Below are 19,944 nucleotides of genomic sequence, written 5' to 3'. Positions count from 1 at the left end.
CGCCCGGTGACCCAGTGTTCGTTCGGAATTTTGCTGGTGGTGCCCAATGGGTTCCTGGTGTAATCTTTCGCCAAATGGGCCCTATATCTTACCAAGTGCAAGCCCAGTGTCGTCTCCAGCGAAAACATGTAGACCGCATTCTCTCCAGAAGACCATCCCCTCAAAAGATTCCCTGCCCCCGGAGCTCATTTCAACAGCCGCAGAGAGCAGAGACAAGGGAAGGTAGTCCTCACAATCTCCCACTGGTGCCTCACTCGAAGCCTGTGCAGGTCGTTACGGGACCGAATGGAGATAGAGACGCTGACATGACGGAGGCAGCAGACTCTGACTCCGAGATGGAGACACAGGATGCATCAGAGTGGGAATCCTCGGGTCCACGGGCCGTGGATGTACAACCGTTGCGCCGTTCATCACAGAAGCGCCGGTCTCCGTCTCGTTACACGCCGCCTGATCCAGCGCCGCGTGCAAATGGTGTCCAGCCTGCGGCCAAACGAGTCCGACGCCCTCCTTCGCCTAGTCTTCGGTGGATTCCTTGGACTTTGGGGGGGAGGGATGTTATAACCTGCCTACTTACCATTGGCTGGGGACTAATGACTATCCCACAATCCTGTGGGAGTATGAGCTTCCCCAATGAGGGGGGCGGAGAAACCACTAGTAAACTCCTAGTACAAATAAAGCTGGCCAGTTCAGGAACCAGCAGGAAAGTGTATGTAGCAAGGGAAGTTACTGCTACTGTTATGTATATATGTTATAGTAAATAAATGTTATTACTTTGCATCCTTAAAACTCGTGCTGGATTCTTCGTGGCCCTTACAAAAGGAGTGGAGCAGGAAGGGATAGAGTGTACAAACTTAACAATGCACCAGCAATTAAGGTTCGAGGTTACAAAAATAGTAAAAATGATTATTTTCCATATGAATGGACACAGCATTCACAGCAAGATAGATGAATTGGTGACACAAATGGGAACAGCAAGGGGCAGCAAACATTGGTTTGAGTTGTTTGTAGGTTGCGGGGTTGACAGAGGAGAGAGCAGTCACTGACAGTGAGGTTGGCTTGCACTGTAGAGGTGAGGATTTACTGCCCCTTCACCAAGATCACGTGTCTGAAGTAAGTTGTTCATGTCAGGCAAAATGACCCTTCCCTCTCACTGACCACGTGTCCATTCAGTGGAGAGACACATACCTTGGTGGACGACATTAATGGACAGGCTTCTGGGGCACAATCTGGTGTGCACCACACAGTTGATAAAACACATCAGGTGGAGGCAGGGACATCCAAGGAGATCTGCTGGATCCCAGAACTCAGCTGGATCCCTGTCAGATACCGAGTCTCTGGACAAGGTTATCCCAGAGCTGATGCAAATGCTAGGATACAGCCGTGAGCTTCAGGAGGGGATGTCAGCAACATTTTGGCGAATGCATAGCCGATTGAAGGTGTCCCAAAGGCTATGGGCACAGGAGATGATGCCGACAATGAGTGGCTGAGTCCAACACTGCTAGGGTGGCGGACGCAACGGGAAGACTGCAGCATTAGGTCAGCATCTTGAGTGGTGCCCAACACATGGCTCAATCTATGATGACCATGGCTGAGGGCCTAGACATCATTTCCCAGTCTCTGAGGGACGTGCCACAGATGCAGATGGACATTCTCGAGGCAACGTAGAGCATGGCCCAGTCACTGAGGAACATCGCTAAAGGCATCAACACCATGGTGCAGACAATGCGGAGGCGCCAGGACAATGGAGCCAAATAACACAGGGGCCTCTTGAGCTCATTCCAGCTGCCCCTCCACCTCATGGAGTCGCCCAGGGTCTTATGGGCACCATCAGGGAGGAGGAAGCACTGGAGGCCAACCCGGGGCCTGCGACCACAGAGACAACGATGGTCTCCAATTCTTCCGAATCCCCCCACCCCCTCCTGACACCAGTGCATCTCGGGGGCAGCAGGCTGAACAGAATGACACGGCGATGCCAGTGGTACCGATATGTTGGTCAGGGCCCTCTGGTACCAGACGATGTCTGCCAAAGGCATCTAAGGCCACAAGATGCAAAAAACAGCAATCTGCCTCCACCTCTAATGTGCACCCTGGGGACACACCTAAACGTAGCACCAGACCACGTAAGATCAAGAAAATTGAGGCTCATTTAGTGGGAACTGGGGATGGGTGAGAGGGTGTCATTATCTGTAGCTAAGTGATGCGCAATCAATTACTCTCGAGACAAGGTGAGTCATAACTAATAGACTTTAATCAGCTAGAACTGTTCCCCAGCAGCTTCGATACAGAAAGTGAAGGCTGCTGGGATGGCATTGGTTCTTATACTCCGCCTCTCAGGGCGGAGCTATGTACATCAGTCAATGGTAGACTCCTGGGTCTAGCCAATGGTCATCCACCTCTCAGGTACCAAAATACCTGGTATTACCACATTCACCCCCTGTTAAAAAAGAGCCCGGTGGGATGATGGCCAGCGTTAATGTCGCCTTTCGCATGGTAGGACCAGGTATGGAGGTGCCGTGATGTCGCGGGTAACAGCAAAGTGTTCATGGTGCAGCAATCAGTCGATCGGGTGGCCTGGTCGTCCTTCTGGAGCGTCTGGGCTTCGGCGGTGATCCTGATGGGGGTCCCGGCGGTTGCGACTCTGGGAACGTGGTGTCGTCCTCCCAGGCAGCTTCATCACTCCTAGGCGGCGCGTTTGGGGCGAAACGTGGGCGGGGGGGTGCCTGTAGGGGGCGTCGGTGCTTGTTTGGGCCTAGGCAGGGGCGGCAGGATGACTGACCCTCCGATCAGGTGCTGCGGGGGGGGTGGGGGTGGCGGCACTGGTGCGGGTGCGCGTGGGGCTCCGGTGGGAGCCAGGTCCCGAAGGGAGACCGTGTCTTGGCGGCCGTCAGGGAACGCTACATAGGCGTACTGGGGGTTGGCGTGCAGCAGGTGGACCCTCTCGACCAACGGGTCCGACTTGTGTGCCCTCACATATTTCCAAAGCAGGATGGGTCCGGGTGTCGCTAGCCAGGTTGGGAGCGAGGTCCCAGAGGAGGACTTCCAGGGGAAAACAAGGAGACGTTCATGAGGTGTCTGATTTGTGGTAGTACAGAACAGCGACCGGATGGAGTGAAGGGCCACCGGGAGGACTTCCTGCCAGCAGGGGACTGGGAGATTCCTAGACCGTAGGGCCAGCAGGACGGTCTTCCAGACCGTGCCATTCTCCCTCTCAACCTGCCCGTTTCCCCGGGGGTTGTAACTGGTCGTCCTGTTCGAGGTGATGCCTTTGCTGAGCAGGAATTGACGCAGTTCGTCACTCATAAAGGAGGACCCCTTATCACTGTGAATGTATGCGGGGAAACCGAACAGTGTAAAGATACCCTGGAGGGCCTTGATGACGGTGGTTGTGGTCATGTCCGGGCAGGGGATGGCGAATGGGAACCGGGAGTACTCGTCAATCACATTCAGGAAGTACGTGTTGCGGTCGGTGGAGGGGAGGGGGCCCTTGAAATCCAGACTGAGGCGTTCAAAGGGACGGGAAGCCTTTACCAGATGCGCCCTCTCTGGCCGGCAGAAGTGCGGTTTGCACTCCGCGCAGATTTGGCAGTCCCTGGTGACAGTCCTGACCTCCTCGATGGAGTAGAACAGGTTGCGGGTCTTGATAAAATGAAAGAAACGAGTGACCCCCAGGTGGCAGAGGTCCTCGTGGAGGGATTGGAGGCGGTCCACTTGTGTGGTGGCACAAGTGCGGTGGGACAGAGCATCAGGAGGCTCGTTCAGCTTCCCCGGACGGTACAAGATCTCGTAATTGTAGGTGGAGAGTTCGATCCTCCACCGCAAGATCTTGTCGTTCTTAATCTTGCCCCGCTGCGCATTACCGAATCTGAAGGCAACCGACCGTTGGTCCATGAGGAGAGTGAATCTCCTGCCGGCCAGGTAATGCCTCCAGTGTCGCACAGCTTCTACTATGGCCTGGGCCTCCTTTTCGACCGAGGAGTGGCAAATTTCGGAAGCATGGAGAGTACGGGAGAAGAAAGCCACGGGCCTGCCCGTTTGGTTGAGGGTGGCCGCCAGAGCTACGTCGGACGCATCGCTCTCGACCTGGAAAGGGAGGGACTCGTCGATGGCACACATCATGGCTTTTGCAATGTCTGCTTTGATGCGGCAGAAGGCCTGGCGGGCCTCCGTCGACAGGGGGAAGGTTATGGACTGGATCAGGGGTCGAGCCTTGTCTGCGTAATTGGGGACCCATTGTGCATAATAGCTAAAGAAGCCGAGGCAGCGCTTTAGGGCCTTGGGGCCGTGAGGGAGGGGGAACTCCATGAGGGGGCGCATGCGCTCATGGTCGGGGCCTATGACTCGCACTACATAGCCTAGAATGGCTAGACGGTCGGTGCTAAACACGCATTTATCCTTATTGTAAGTCAGATTAAGGATTTTCACGGTCTGTTCTGGAGAAATTTTTGGAGGTTGGTGTCGTGGTCCTGCTGGTCATGGACGCAGATGGTGACGTTATCAAGATACGGGAACATTGCGCGTAAGCCGTACCGGTCAACCATTCGGTCCATCTCTCGTTGGAAGAACGAGACCCTGTTCGTGACACCGAAGGGAACCCTTAAAAAGTGATAGAGCCGCCCATCTGCTTCGAAGGCAGTGTACTGGCGTTCACCATTACGGAGGGGTAGCTGGTGGTAGGCGGACTTGAGATCCACCATGGAGAAAACCTTGTATTGCGCAATCCTGTTCACCAGGTCGGCTATACGGGGGAGAGGGTACGCATCCAGCTGCGTAAACCTGTTGATGGTCTGGCTGTAGTCAATGACCATCCTATATTTCTCCCCGGTCTTTACCACCACTACTTGAGCCCTCAAGGGGCTGTTGCTCACTTCGATGACCCCTTCCCTCAGCAGCCTTTGGACCTCCGACCTGATGAAGGTCCTGTCCTGGGCACTGTACCGTCTGCTCCTGGTGGCGACGGGGTTGCAATCCGGGGTGAGGTTCGCAAACAGGGAAGGCGGGTCGACCTTAAGGGTCGCGAGGCCACAGACAGTAAGGGGGGGTATAGGGCCGCCAAATTTAAAAGTCAGGCTTTGCAGATGGCACTGGAAATCCAGCCAAGGAGAGTGGCTGCGCAGAGGTGTGGCAGGATGTACAGACGGAAATTGTGGAATTCCCTGCCTTGGACAGTGAGGTTCGCTAGGCAGAACCCCTTTATCTCCACCGCGTGTGACCCGGAGGCCAGGGAGATCCTTTGGTTTACGGGATGGGTGACAAGAGAACAGCGCCTTACCGTGTCGGGGTGAACAAAGCTTTCCGTGCTCCCAGAGTCGATCAAGCACGACGTCACGTGGCCGTTGATGGAGATCGTCGTTGTAGCTTTCGCAAGTGTCCGGGGCCGACTCTGGTCCAGAGTCACCGAGGCCAGCTGCAGTAATGGAGAGTTCTGGTCGGGCAGCGTGTAGTCGGCTGTGCTGGGGGCCTGGGGCCCCATCCAAGATGGCATCAGCGAGGGAGTCCGGGGATGAAGAAGATGGCGGCGGCAAGGGACAAAATAGCGGCGCCCACCCGTCCAGCATGGTGGCCGTGGGGCAAAATGGCCGCGCCCACAGGTCGCACGCAGCCTGAGGATAGGGGGGTGGCGGTGGGCGCTGGACGGCCGGGGCCTGAAAGGGGGGCTGCCGATAGTCGCTGGAGACTGCGGCCACGGCGCGGGCCTGGCAGACCCCGACATAGTGGCCCTTCTTGCCACACCCTTTGCAGGTGGCGGCGCAGGCCGGGCAGTGCGGGCGGGGATGATTCGCCTGCCCGCAGAAGAAACAGCATTGTCCGACGGCGGTAGCGGGCCGTCTCACCGCGCAGGCTTGCGGGGTCAGGGGGAAGGTCTGAGGGGCTGCCGCAATGGGGTGCCATGCAGCCCAGGGGGCCGCCGCGCGTCCGGGAGCAAAAGCCAGCGCGTTTTTATACGCAACGTCCATGGACCCTGCCAGGGCCTGTGCCTCAGTAAGTCCCAGAGTGTCCATTTCTAGGAGCCTTCGGCGGATATCGGAGGAGGTCATACCTGCCACGAAAGATTCCCTGATCAAAAGTTCCGTGTGCTCGTTCCCGAAACTGGCGGGCAACCACAGTTTCGGCCCAGCACCAGCAGCGCCCGGTAGAAGTCTTCCAACGTTTCCTTGGGGCTTTGCCTCCTAGTCGCCAGCAGGTGATGAGCGTAGACCTGGTTCACAGGGCGGATATAATGTCCTTCTAGCAGCTCGATCGCTGCAGCATAATTCTCCGCCTCCTCGATCAGAGGGTAGATCCCAGGGCTGACCCGCGACCGTAGAAGCTGCATCTTTTGTCTTTCCGTGGGGGTGTCGGTGGCCGTGTCGAGGTAGCCCTTAAAGCACGCCAGCCAATGTTTGAAGATAGCAGCAGAGTTGTCCGCGTGGGGGCTGAGCTGAAGGCACTCCAGTTTGATACGGAGATCCATCCTTTCAACTGAAGTTGTAGCAGATTAAATTGATGTGCAATCAATTACTCTCGAGACAAGGTGAGTCATAACTAATAGGCTTTAATCTGCTAGAATTGTTCCCCAGCAGCTTCGATACAGAAAGTGAAGGCTGCTGGGATGGCATTGGTTCTTATACTCCGCTTCTCAGGGCGGAGCTATGTACATCAACCAGTGGTAGACTCCTGGGTCTAGCCAATGGTCATCCACCTCTCAGGTACTGCAATACCTGGTATTACCACACTAAGGTAAATGGAAATGGAAAATGTTCACAATTAAAACATGTTACACCTGATACATGTGAAACCTCTGTCTTGTTAATCAGGGTCTGCCTGCACGTCCAGTACCTGTTCCTCTCTGCGCACCCCCCCTCCCCGCCCCCCAGGCACAGCGGCCCAAGATCTAACGTCCCTGATGCAGACCCCGATCAGAGGATGGTTGTGAGTGCACTGTCACCAGAAAGACAGGAGTCAGACTATGGCATAAATGGAGGAGCACCAGAGCTAACCTCACAGCGAGGTATCATCACTCTCCTGCCTTGTATATTGACCCACTGACAGTGCCGACACAGGCCCATCACCCTGGGGTGATGTTACTCAGACCCTTGGAGGGTGGGACAGGGTAGTTGTTGGGTTGGGGGTAAGCAGGAGTCTCAGGGAATGGGAGGGAAGAAGGGGAATGGGTGAGTATGTCAAGTCAGAATTCAAGAGATTTTCAGATAGTAAATATAGCAGGGGATTGGGGGATAGTGCAGGGAAAATGGTGCTGCGGTGCAAGTTCAGCCATGATTTAGTTAAATAGTGGAGAATCTTGAGGGGTCCAATGCCCTACTCCTGCCCCTATTTCTTATGTCCTGAAGTGACCAAAGGACCTTTTACATCCATCTCAGAGGAAAGATGGAATTAAAATTCTAAGGATGACGATGAAACCATTGTCATAATCTGCATCACTAATGACCTTTAGGGAAGAAAATCTGCTGTTGTTACCTGGTCTGGCCTACATGTGACTCCGGACCCACAGCAATGTAATTGAATCTGAACTGGGCCACTCAGTTGAAGGGCAATTAGAGATGGACAAAAATGCTGGCCCAGCCAGCAATGCCCACATCCCATGAATACGTTTTTTTTAAAGTCCTATCTAGTTTTGTCAAAAAGATAGACAGAAAAGACCAAAATCTTCTTCCGCATTTTCCCACAAGGTCCCAGAAGACAGTGCCGGTAATTGAATACCTTCCAGGTACTCCCTCGTACTCTCTTTGCATTGTTCCCAAATGAACACTTTAATATCCCGTACCAAATACCTCCATGTGTTTTTTTAATTAAATCAGGCATTTACTCAATTAAATTAAATAGCATTAAAAAGCAGCCAGAGGGATGTGCTTGATCAGCTTCACACTCAGAACAAAGATCCTAGTGAGTGAAAAAACAACCTGACAATTATTGTTCACGTTAGTGGGTGAATATATAATGGGCGGAATTTTCCATTTTCCGCACAGATTGCTGGCACAGGTGGGAAAACCGGCATGCAGCTCTCAGTCGGCTTTTCTCACCAGATAACCCAACACTCTGCAGGAAAAATCTGGAGGCGCGCCCAAACTGGCGGGGTGGGGCCGGAAAAAGTCTACAGCTGGGTACCCTGAGATTGGGGTGCCCTTTGAAATGCAAGACCCCCCCCCCCCCACAGGCACAGCGGAACGTCTCCCCCATGGACACAGGGGATCCCACAACACGCACAAGGGTAACCCCTCCAACTGATAAAGTGAACCCCCTCCCAATGGAACTCCCTAGAGGGGCCCCATTTTGTCCCCATCCCAGGCACTGCCCCCTGGGGATATACTTACCTGTGCACATCCGGGTTCCCTCTGCCTGGATCCGATTTTTAAATACCAGTCGTAAACCTCACTGATCTGACATCACTCGTGACGAACGCGGGTGCAAATTATTGCGGCAAATGTGTTTGATGATGTCCCTCAGTTTGTTATTTTAACCCCAGTGTGAACCATTAACTTTAAATAAGCTTGTGAGCCAATCGATACTCGCTCTCTGACAATCAATAGTCACTTAGTAGCTCATATAAGAAAAGGTGAGGGATTGAGAGTGGAACCGTCATTGGAAATACAGTTAGGAAGTCGGGAGTCGGGAGTCGGGAGTCAGGAGGAGATGGTGGTGTAGTGACATTGCAACTGGACCAGTAATTCCAAGGCCAAGGCTAAATCTCAGTGAACAAATCGCAACATGGCAGCTGGTTTAAATCTTGAATATAAAACTGATTTCAGCAATGGTAAGCATGGCAACCATCATTGTTTGTTGCAAAAACCTATCCGGTTCACAAATCTTCTTTGGGGAAGGAAATCTGCCATCCTTACCCGGTCTGGCCCATATGTGACTGGTCATGTGAGAGTACCTTTAAGAGATGGGTGTTTATAAATGGGTGTGTATATAAATATCTGTAGTGAGAGTACCTTTAAGAAATGGGTGTTTACCACTGCAGTGATGTCAGAGAGTGGGTGGAGCTGGGCTGTCTGTCAGCTTTTTACTTTCGTTTTTGAGCAGGCTGCAGGGTGTGTTTTAGTTTCATTTTCAGTGTTGGAGCTGAAGCCAGACCAAGCAGGTGTACTGCTGTTCTCTCTGCCATCAAAAGACTATCTCTTGATCATTTGGTGAATTCAGAATTATAAATGTTTTCAGTAGTGACTTTAACCTGATGTGCTTCTGATAAAGGTTTTGTTTTTAAGTCGTGTGGATGTTAAAAAGGAAAGCTTAAAGGTTTACTTAGTGTTGTAGTCTTTGGGGGTTGTATTTGAATTAATGGTTGCTAAGATGCTCACTATATGTTTTAGAACGGTTAACTTGAGTTCATAGAATAAACATTGTTTTGCTTTAAAAAATACTTTTCCATTTCTGCTCTACCACACCTGAAGAGTGGGCTGTGTGCTCCCCATACCACAATCTAGTAAAAGTTGTGGGTCAGGTGAACTCCATGATACACTTTGGGGTTCTCTAAACCGTGGCCCAAAACAGACTCCAAATCCACAGCAAATCTGATTGACTCTTAACTGACCGAGCAAACCACTCAGTTCGAGGCCAATTAGAGATGAGCAACAAATGCTGGCCCAGCCAGTGATGCACACATCCCATGAATGAATTATACAAAAAAGGAGAGATAGTGTTGAAGGTACCTAAGAGCTGAGTGAGATCACCTTGAAGGATGGATAGGCTTAACATGAGGTTAAGGTGGTATGAGTAGTAATAAAAGCACAGCTGCTGGAATAAAAACCTCAAAATTATCCTAAAGTAGAAACAATTAATCTTGATAGGGAGTGGCAAGCACATGGAGGAATTTGAAAACGTGGATAGGATTTTTAAAATCGAGGCCTTGCTTAACTAAGAACCAATATAGGTTAGTGAGCACAGGCAAGGTGGGTGAGTAGGATTTGGTGCATTTTAGGGAACAGGCCGTTTTAGATATTTATGGATGGTGCAAGTTGGAGGCCAACTAGGTGAGGATTGGAATGGTTGAGTCCAGAGATACCGGAAGTGGGAAAGATGGCAACTTTACTCATAACTGTTAAGTGGCCCATTGGAAAAGAGTGTGCTTTGTTTATAAACCCTTAGCAATATCAGCACATGGTACACAGCCTAACATGTGCAGTACACAGACAGACATGTTCAGCAAGAAATTTGAAATAAAACCAGTGGAGAAAGATCAAAGTGGTTGGTGTTCGTTTGTGTTACCCTGTTATCATCCAGAGTCCTGAAGATCTGCTCAGCGTATTCAGAAGATTTGGGACCCACAGTCCCATCACAAAAGTGTCGCCTGAACTCATGAAGGGTGATCAGTCCACTGGGGCATTCCTTGATGAATTTTCTGTAATAAGGTAATACATTTCAGTTAATAATCACAGTATTTCATATTATCCATTTGTCATTTAATAGGCAGCTCTCTTACTTCTGTGTCAGAATGTTGTGACTTGGGAACAACAACAGCAGCAATTTGTATTCACCTAGCACCTTTAATGTAATAAAATACCCGAAGGTGTTTCACAGGAGGTTTATAAAGCAAGGTCTGACACTGAGCAACATAAGGTGATATTAGGGCAGATGGCCAAAAGCTTCACTCCCAGTGTAGCACTAAGGGAATGCTGTCTTTTTAAATATTTCACTGGTTGTGGGCATCGCTGACGAGGCCAGCATTGATTTCCCATCTCTAATTCTGTGTAGGTGAGTTGCCTTCTTGAACTACTGCAGCCCTGTGGTGCAGGTCCACCCACAGTGCAGTTAGCAAGGGAGCTCCAGGATTTTGACCCAGCAATAGTGAAGGAACAACATATATTTACAAGTCAGGATGATGAGTGACTTGGAGGGGAACTCCCAGGTGGTGGTGTTCCCATGCATCTTCTGCCCTTGTCCTTCTAGATGGTAGAGGCGGTAGGTTTATAAGGTGCTGTCTTAGGAGCCTTGTCAACTTGCTGCAGTGCATCTTGTAGATGGTACACACAGCTGCTACTGTTCGTTGGTGGTGGAAGGAGTGAATGTTGAAGGCAATGGGATGCCAATCAAATGGGCTGCTTTTTCCTGGATGGTGTTGTTGGAGCTGCACTCATCCAGGCAAGCGCATTCCATCACACTCCTGGCTTGTGCCTTGTAGATGGTGGGCATACTTTGGGGAGTCAAGAGATATCATTCTTATTATTTCATAGGGTGGAAGCATCGCTGGTAAGGCCAGCATTGGTTTCCCATCTCTAATTGCCTTTGAGAAGGTGGTGGAATCCACCTTCTCGAGCCACTGTAGTCCAGTCGGTTTCTGGTCAATGGCAACTCCCCAAGATGTTAATAAAATGTCAGACAAAAATGTTAAGCAAAAACCCTATCTGATCTCTCAGGTGGATGTCAAGAATCATAAGGTGCTACTTTGATGATGAGCAGGGAGTTTGTCTGGTTTCTTGTAGAACATTTAAACTTCAATGAATATCATTCAGATACTGGCTATTGTCACGTTACTGTTTTAAAAAAATATATTTTATTAAAGTTTCTCGATCAAACAAAAATTTCCCATTTTACAACTTTGTAATAATATATACATTGATCGTTTTTTAAATAAATAATATGCTGACTATGGGCAACTGCCAATAACAAAATAAGAAACAACAGAAATAATAACTAAGATAGTAACTTTGTTAAATCAAATATAAATAACTAATATACAAACACACACATAAAACCCCTGAAGACCCAAATGAGCCCCCCCCCACCCCTCCCCCCTGGGTTGCTGCTGCTACCTTTCCTATTTTCCCTTATCGCTCTGCGAGATAGTCGAGGAACGGTTGCCACCACCTGGTGGACCCTTGAGCCGAACCTCTTAATGCACATTTTATCCGCTCCAGTTTTATAAACCCTGCCATGTCGTTGATCCAGGCCTCCACACCCAGGGGCTTAGCTTCTTTCCACATAAGTAGAATCCTTCGCCGGGCTACTAGGGATGCAAAGGCCAACACGTCGGCCTCTCTCGCCTCCTGCACTCCCGGCTCATCTGCAACCCCAAATATAGCCAACCCCCATCTTGGTTTGACCCGGACCCCCACCACCTTCGAGATCACTTTTGCCACACCCACCCAGAACCCATGCAATACCAGACATGACGAAAACATGTGGGTGTGGTTCGCCGGGCTTCCCGCGCATCTCCCGCACCTATCTTCCACTCCAAGAAATCTACTCAGCCTAGCTCCCGTCATATGCGCCCTGTGTAGAACCTTGAATTGTATCAGGCTGAGCCTGGCACACGAGGACGAAGAGTTTACCCTACTTAGGGCATCTGCCCACAGCCCCTCCTCAATCTCTACCCCCAGCTCCTCCTCCCATTTTCCCTTCAGCTCCTCTACCATCGTCTCCCCTGTCATGATATTCAAACACACACATCATGATAGACACACCAACAGACAAATCAGAACACACAACACCACAACCAATCACAGACAAGGACAGGGACAGTATAAAAGGACAAACACGACACCTGGTGGCCAGTAGAGCTGGAGACCAGGACAAGGACAGGACCTGTTACACTACACACCACGTGCAGAGTATCCAGACCGAATTGTATATAGCAGTTGAAATAAAATAGAGTTGTACCAAATACAACTGTGTTGGTTCATCTGTGCATCAGAGCACCCAACACCACATCCCCCTCGTCTCTCATTTCCCTATATATATCTGACACCCTACCATCACCCACCCATGCCCCCGAAATCACTCTGTCCTGGATCTCTTGCGCCGGGAGCTGCGGAAATTCCCTCCCCTGTTGCCTCACAAATGCCCTCACTTGCATATAGCGAAATGCATTCCCAGGTGGCAACCCATATTTTTCTGTCAGTGCTCCCAGATTCGCGAACGTCCCGTCTAAGAACAAGTCCTGCAATTTCGCAATTCCTGCTCGCTGCCAAGATTTAAATCCCCCATCTATCCTTCCCGGGACGAACCTATGGTTGTTCCTTATCGGGGACCACACTGAGGCACCCGTCACTCCCTTATGTCGTCTCCACTGCCCCCAAATTTTCAGAGTTGCCACCACCACTGGGTTTGTGGTGTATTTTTTCAGGGAGAACGGTAACGGCGCCGTCGCCAGTGCTTTTAAGCTAGTTCCCCTACAGGACGCCATCTCCAGTCTTTTCCACGCCGCTCCTTCCCCTTCCCTCATCCACTTACATATCATTGACACGTTGGCGGCCCAATAATAATGACTTAGACTCGGCAGTGCCAGTCCCCCTCTGTCCCTACTGCGCTGCTGGAACCCCCTCTTAACTCTTGGGGTCTTTCCAGCCCACATAAAGCTCATAATACTCTTGTCCACCTTCTTAAAAAAGGCCTTTGTAATCAGTACAGGGAGGCACTGGAACACAAAAAGAAACCTCGGAAGGACCACCATTTTAACCGCCTGTACCCTGCCCGCCAATGACAGGGGCGCCATATCCCACCTCCTAAAGTCCTCTTCCATCTGCCCTACCAGTCGTGCCAAGTTAAGCTTATGCAAGGTTCCCCAGTTCCTGGCCACCTGGATCCCTAAATACCGGAAATCTCTTCTTACCCTCCTCAACAGTAAATCGTCTATTCCCCTGCCCTGTTCCCCGGGGTGCATCACAAACAGTTCACTCTTCCCCATATTCAATTTATATCCTGAAAATTTTCCAAACTCCCTGAGTGTCTGCATTATCTCAGGCATCCCCTCCACTGGGTCCGCGACATACAACAACAAATCATCTGCGTATAATGACACCCGATGCTCTTCTCCTCCTCTAAGTACCCCCCTCCACTTCCTAGAGCCCCTCAGCGCTATGGCCAATGGCTCAATTGCCAACGCAAACAGTAACGGGGACAGAGGACATCCCTGTCTTGTACCCCTATATAGTCGGAAGTGGTCAGATCGTTGCCTATTTGTAATCACACTTGCCACCGCGGCCCTGTACAGGAGCTGAACCCATCTAATGAACCCCTCTCCAAATTCAAATCTCCTCAGTACTTCCCACAGGTAGTCCCACTCCACTCTATCAAATGCTTTCTCTGCATCCATCGCCACCACTATCTCCGCCTCCCCCTCCGGTGGGGGCATCATCATCACCCCCAACAGCGTCCGTATATTAGCATTCAATTGCCTCCCTTTAACAAACCCCGTTTGATCATCATGCACCACCCCAGGGACACAGTCCTCTATCCTCGTCGCCATCACCTTGGTCAAAAGCTTGGCATCTACGTTCAAGAGGGAAATAGGCCTGTATGACCCACACTGCAGCAGACCTTTGTCTCTTTTCAGGATCAGCGATATCGTCGCCTCCGACATCGTCGGGGGTAGTGTCCCCCTTTCCCATGCCTCATTAAAGGTTCTCGTCAGAAGTGGGGCCAGCAGGTCCACGTATTTCCTATAGAACTCCACCGGGAACCCATCCGGTCCCGAGGCCTTCCCTGCCTGCATGTTCCCAATTCCTTTTACCACCTCTTCCACCTCAATCTGCGCTCCCAGTCCTGTCATCTCCTGTTCCTCAACCTTCGGGAACTCCAGCTGGTCTAGGAAACGCATCATTCCCTCTTTCCCTTCCGGGGGTTGAGCCTTATATAGCCTCTCGTAAAATACCTTAAACACCCCGTTCACCCTCTCCGCTCCCCGTTCCATCTTTCCCTCCTCGTCTCTAACCCCTCCGATCTCTCTCGCCGCCCCCCTCTTCCTAAGTTGTTGGGTCAGCAGCCGTCTCGCCTTGTCTCCATATTCATACTGCACTCCCTGTGCCTTCCTCCATTGTGCCTCCGCCTTACCCGTGGTCAACAAATCAAAGTCCGTGTGCAATCTCCGGCTTTCCCTGTATAGCCCTTCATCTGGAGCCTCCGCATATTGCCTATCCACCCTCAAAATCTCCCCCAACAATCTCTCCCTTTCTTTACCCTCTTGTTTCCCCTTATGGGCCCTTATATAGATCAGGTCCCCTCTAACCACTGCCTTCAGCGCCTCCCAGACCACTCCCACCTGGACCTCTCTGTCATCATTGATCTCTAGGTACCTTTCAATACATCCCCTCACCCTTACACATACCCCCTCGTCCGCCAACAGTCCCATATCTAATCTCCAGAGTGGGCGCTGCTCCTTTTCCTCTCCTACTTCCAGATCTACCCAATGTGGGGCATGATCTGAAATGGCTATAGCCAAATACTCCGTTCCTGCCACCTTCGGGATCAGCGCCCTTCCCAGGACAAAGAAGTCTATCCGGGAGTACACTTTGTGGACATGGGAGAAGAAGGAAAACTCTTTACTCCTTGGTCTAGTAAATCTCCAGGGATCCACTCCTCCCATCTGCTCCATAAAGCCCTTAAGCACCTTGGCCGCTGCCGGCCTCCTCCCGGTCCTAGATCTGGACCGGTCCAGCCCTGGGTCCAGCACCGTGTTGAAGTCCCCCCCATTACCAACTTTCCCATCTCCAGGTCCGGGATGCGCCCCAACATACGCTTCATAAAGTTTGCATCATCCCAGTTCGGGGCATATACATTCACCAGCACCACCGCCTCACCTTGCAATCTGCCACTCACCATCACGTATCTACCCCCACTGTCCGCCACTATGGTCTTCGCCTCAAACAATACCCGTTTCCCCACCAGTATTGCCACCCCTCTATTTTTCGCATCCAAGCCCGAGTGGAATACCTGTCCCACCCATCCTTTTCTTAATCTGACCTGATCCGCCAGTTTCAGGTGCGTCTCCTGAAGCATGACCACGTCTGCCTTTATCTTCTTTAGATGCGCAAATACCCTTGCCCTCTTAATCGGCCCATTCAACCCTCTCACGTTCCACGTGATCAGCCGGGTTGGGGGGCTCTTTACCCCCCCCCCCCCCCCCCCGTCGACTAGCCATCCCTTTTTTTAGACCAGCTCCTCACCCGGTTCCCACGCACCCGCTTATCCCCCGGACGGTGCCCTCCCGTCCCGACCATCCCATCCCGTAACAGCTCCCCCTTCCCCTTAGCAGCAGCAACCCAGTTAACCCCCCCCCCCCCCGCCAGATCCCTCTCTAGCTTAGTTGCTCCCCCCATATTGCTTCCGGAAGTCAGCAAACTCTGGCTGACCTCGGCTTCCCCCGTTTATCCTTAGCCTCCCATTATGTGAGGCCCCCTCCTTCCTGCACACCTTTTTCCCGCCACAATTTCCATAGCGCGGGAACAAAGCCCGTGCTTCCCTCTCGGCCCCGCCCCTGATAGCGCAGCTCCCTCTCTCCTTCCCCCTCCCCTTCCCCACTGGCGCCCACATTTCTTCGTGTCCCCCCCCTTCGAGGGGAAAGAAAATTTTCCCCCATCTGATTCACAGTCCCTTGCCACCACCTCGCTACTTCATTTCAAACACTCTTTCTCAAATCTAGTCCAACTTCTCCTCTTCAATAAATGTCCACGCCTCCTCTGCCGTCTCGAAGTAGTGGTGTTTACCCTGGTGTGTAACCCACAGTCTTCCCGGCTGCAACATTCCGAATTTCACTTTCCTCTTGTGGAGCACCACCTTGGCCCGATTGACACTCGCCCTCCTTCTCCCCACCTCCGCACTCCAATCCTGGCACACGCGGATCACCGCGTTCTCCCACCTGCTGCTCCGTGTCTTTTTCGCCCATCTCAGGACCATCTCCCTGTCCTTGTAGCGGTGGAACCTCACCACTATTGCTCGAGGTATTTCTCCTGCCTTTGGTCTTCTCACGAGGACTCGGTACGCTCCCTGCACTTCCAGAGGGCCCGTCGGGGCCTCAGCTCCCATTAAGGTATGGAGCATCGTGCTCACATACACCCCAATGTCCGCTCCCTCTGCCCCTTCGGGAAGACCCAAGATTCTTAAGTTCTTCCTCCTCGAGCTATTTTCCAGGGCTTCCAGTCTCTCCATACACTTCTTATGCAGTGCCTCGTGCGTCTCCGTCTTCACCACCAAGCCCTGTATCTCGTCCTCATTTTCGGCAGCTTTTGCCTTCACTCCACGGAGCTCCATCTCTTGGGTCTTCTGCGCCTCCTTTAACCCCTCAATCGCCTGCAGCATCGGCGCCAGCACCTCCTTCTTGAGCTCCTCCACACATCGCCGGAGGAACTCCTGCTGTTCCAGGCCCCATACCAACTGGCCTCCCTCCGCCGCCATCTTGCTTCTCATTTCCCTTCTTTGCCGCTGCTCCAGAGGATCCTCCGCAATCTGGCCACTATTATCTCTTCTATCCATTCACATCCGGGGGGACTCCCTTCTATGTCGCCTCACAGTGGGTTTAGCCTTCGAAAATTGCCGTTGGGGCTCCCGATAAGAGCCCAAACGTCCGTTAAAATGGGAGGTGCCGAAACGTGCGACTTAGCTGGTCATCGCCGCACCCGGAAGTCTTCGCGTTACTATTTGATGGAGCTTGCCGTGGACAAATTGGCTGCTGTGTTTCCAACATTATGACAGTGACTACACTCAAAACAAATTAATTGGGTGTCAAACACTTTGGAACACTCTGCGGATATGAAAGGTCCTGTATAAAGTCGTCCTTCAGCGTGCTACCCTTTGTCTCCTGACTGCTGAATTTTGAAGCACACTCCCATCATGCTTTATGGCTGTAAACACTGTGCACAACTTTGCTCATAAACTGCAGCAAAAAAAAGAATGCAGCTGGAACTCTGAAAGAGGAACAGAAAGTGGCGGCCACACTCGACTGCACAAGGCAGGCAATCTGGAGGCAGCAGATATGTCATTGGTCCAACTGAGTTGGAATATAAGCAAATCTTTTGTCTCCACAGATGTGCATAAGAATGCTTCCAGTGTTTGCATCTGCTCTTTGAATTCTTTGCTAATTTGAAGCCATCTGAAAGTTAATGCAAGTAAAGTTTTGTTTCAAATCAGTTCTGCACAAATTGTGTGAGAAACAACACTGAGATACTGTATAAGAACAAAGTACTATTGATGTGGGAAATCTGATCTAAATACAGAAAATGCTTGGAATGGATTGAAAATTGCACTGTGCATTCTGTCCCCTTGAGGTTACCATACACACATGTACCAGCAGAGTGACTTGTCTATCAAGAGAATAATAAATTAAAATAATCTATGTTTATCAGCTCTTGAAGGTCTAATTCTAAATATCTCCGGAAGAATTTATAACTGTTTCTGTCCCTAAAACTTAACAATGTGGGAAATACTCAAGGAGTTAGGCAGAATTGGTGAAGCGAAAGCCGGGGTTAATGTTTAAGCTTGTTAACCAATCAGCATCTTTTTCTCCTGTCGTATGAATTGTTGTGATTGTTTTAAATTTTGCATTATTGTATTTGTCTTGATGAGTACAAGACCAAAAGCTTCAGCAACATGTCCCTCTTTTCAGTAATATTCAATCTTCTTTTGCCTTTTGCCATGAACCCCTTTGTCCATTAATCGTTCTGTCTTTCACCCTATCATAAGCTTCCCTCTGGTCTTTTCCCACCTTTCCTCGCTCTCCTTGCCTGGCTCAAATCCTGTGACATTCCGAAAATTAACTTATAGTTCTGACAAAGGCCCACAGACCGGAAACATTGGATGCAATTCAGTTACCCCATTGCGCCAGGCGTGGATACAGGCGCAACGGCTGAATCGCGTGAGAGCCTCAAATTGGGCTCAGCGCCGGGCCGACCACGAGTCACCTGACTCACTGCGCCCGGTGCGATATGGCTCCTGCTCTCGTTGGGGCGTGATTCAGATCTGCAAATTTAAATAAGTCCAATTTGTTATTTAAATACCCTGGCACTGAGTGAAAATTCAATGGCCGTGCCTGCGAGATCTGGCCAGGGCACCGTTTAGTACTGGTCCACACCAGCACATGGACCGGGCGTAACAACACCTCATGAGGGACGGTGAGGGGGGGGTTTCCCACACACCATTGGAGACTCACAGGTGGTGGGGACAGGGCACTTCTGCCTGGCACTACCACCATGCCAATGTCAGGGTTCCCGGGTGGTACTGCCAGCCTGGCAGTACTAAGGTGCCCAGGAACCAATTTGGCACTGCAAGGGATCAGGCCCGAGAGGGCCTTGCCAAATGGAGGGGGGGGGCGGGGGGTGGAGATGTTGAGGAGGGGCTTCCAGTGGCCTCAACAAGGTTCAGGGTGAAGGGGTTCAGAAAGTGAGGGAGGGCTGAAAGGGGGATCAAAATGGTGTCTCGGTCGAAGTGCTGACTTGGTGGGGAGTCACTCCCTGAGGCCAAAGAAAACGGCCAAATGCCATTGAATAGCGGGGTGTTTCTCGATGCTGCACCCACTGAACGTGCCCACAAGCAGGCTTCTACATCTGTCCACTGAATCGCGCCCATTAATTTTGTTTCTCTCTCCATTGACGCTGCATGACCTGCTAAGTATCTCCAGTATTTTCTATTCCTATTACTGGGTTACTGTAGCCACACGTTAAACGGCAGTGATTGTCCTGGCAGAACGCCACCTGATTATAACTCTTAACTCTACCACCGCCTGCACCTTGTGAGTGTTTTAATTTCTTGCTAAATGCTAACAGCAGTTGCAAATGCTTTCTGTCCGCTGTCCCATTATATTGATTTGGATTCTGCTTTGATCAATCTCCTAGAAAATGACTACAAGATTCGTGAGCAAATACAGTTTGCCAGCAATGATGGAAAAGATTACCTGTACCACACGTGAAGTTCCAATACGTAAGTGTCCTTCCTCCTGGGAGGAAGTACTGCGGTCTGGCCCATGATCCACACGCACCAATGCCTCTGACTGCACTTTGACGCACAAGTACCTTATCTTTATATACACAAGGGAAGATTAACTTGAATGCAACTGGGTGCACTTTGGGAATTAGCTCTAAAGAACATAATCTGCTGTGACCTTCAAAAATACGCTTACTTTATAATTAGTGGAGTTTAATGAGCAATCGGACTCGGGCTGTTTGTGATGGAACCATCACTGACAAAGCTGGATTTATTGCCCATTTTTAATTTCCTTGAGAAGGTGGACATTGGAGATAT

At 51.0% G+C, this 19,944-nt stretch overlaps 1 protein-coding gene across 1 annotated transcript in view; it reads right to left on the bottom strand.

Moving 5' to 3' along the window:
- LOC140395923 (guanylyl cyclase inhibitory protein) overlaps positions 1-19,668 on the bottom strand; it is a 46,285-nt gene extending 26,617 nt beyond the window's left edge. The window contains exons 1-2 of the mRNA XM_072483969.1: positions 19,598-19,668; positions 10,204-10,336 (exon numbers count right to left, since the gene is read on the bottom strand). Coding sequence (XP_072340070.1) covers positions 10,204-10,336; positions 19,598-19,668 — 204 coding nt within the window. The remainder of the gene's footprint in view (positions 1-10,203; positions 10,337-19,597) is intronic.
- Positions 19,669-19,944: the final 276 nt, after the last annotated feature.

Source organism: Scyliorhinus torazame, chromosome 19, assembly GCF_047496885.1.
Source record: "Scyliorhinus torazame isolate Kashiwa2021f chromosome 19, sScyTor2.1, whole genome shotgun sequence".
NCBI classification, from domain to species: Eukaryota; Metazoa; Chordata; class Chondrichthyes; order Carcharhiniformes; family Scyliorhinidae; genus Scyliorhinus; species Scyliorhinus torazame.
Note: the sequence above shows the minus strand (reverse complement) of the source record. Positions and strands in the feature narration are given on the sequence as shown.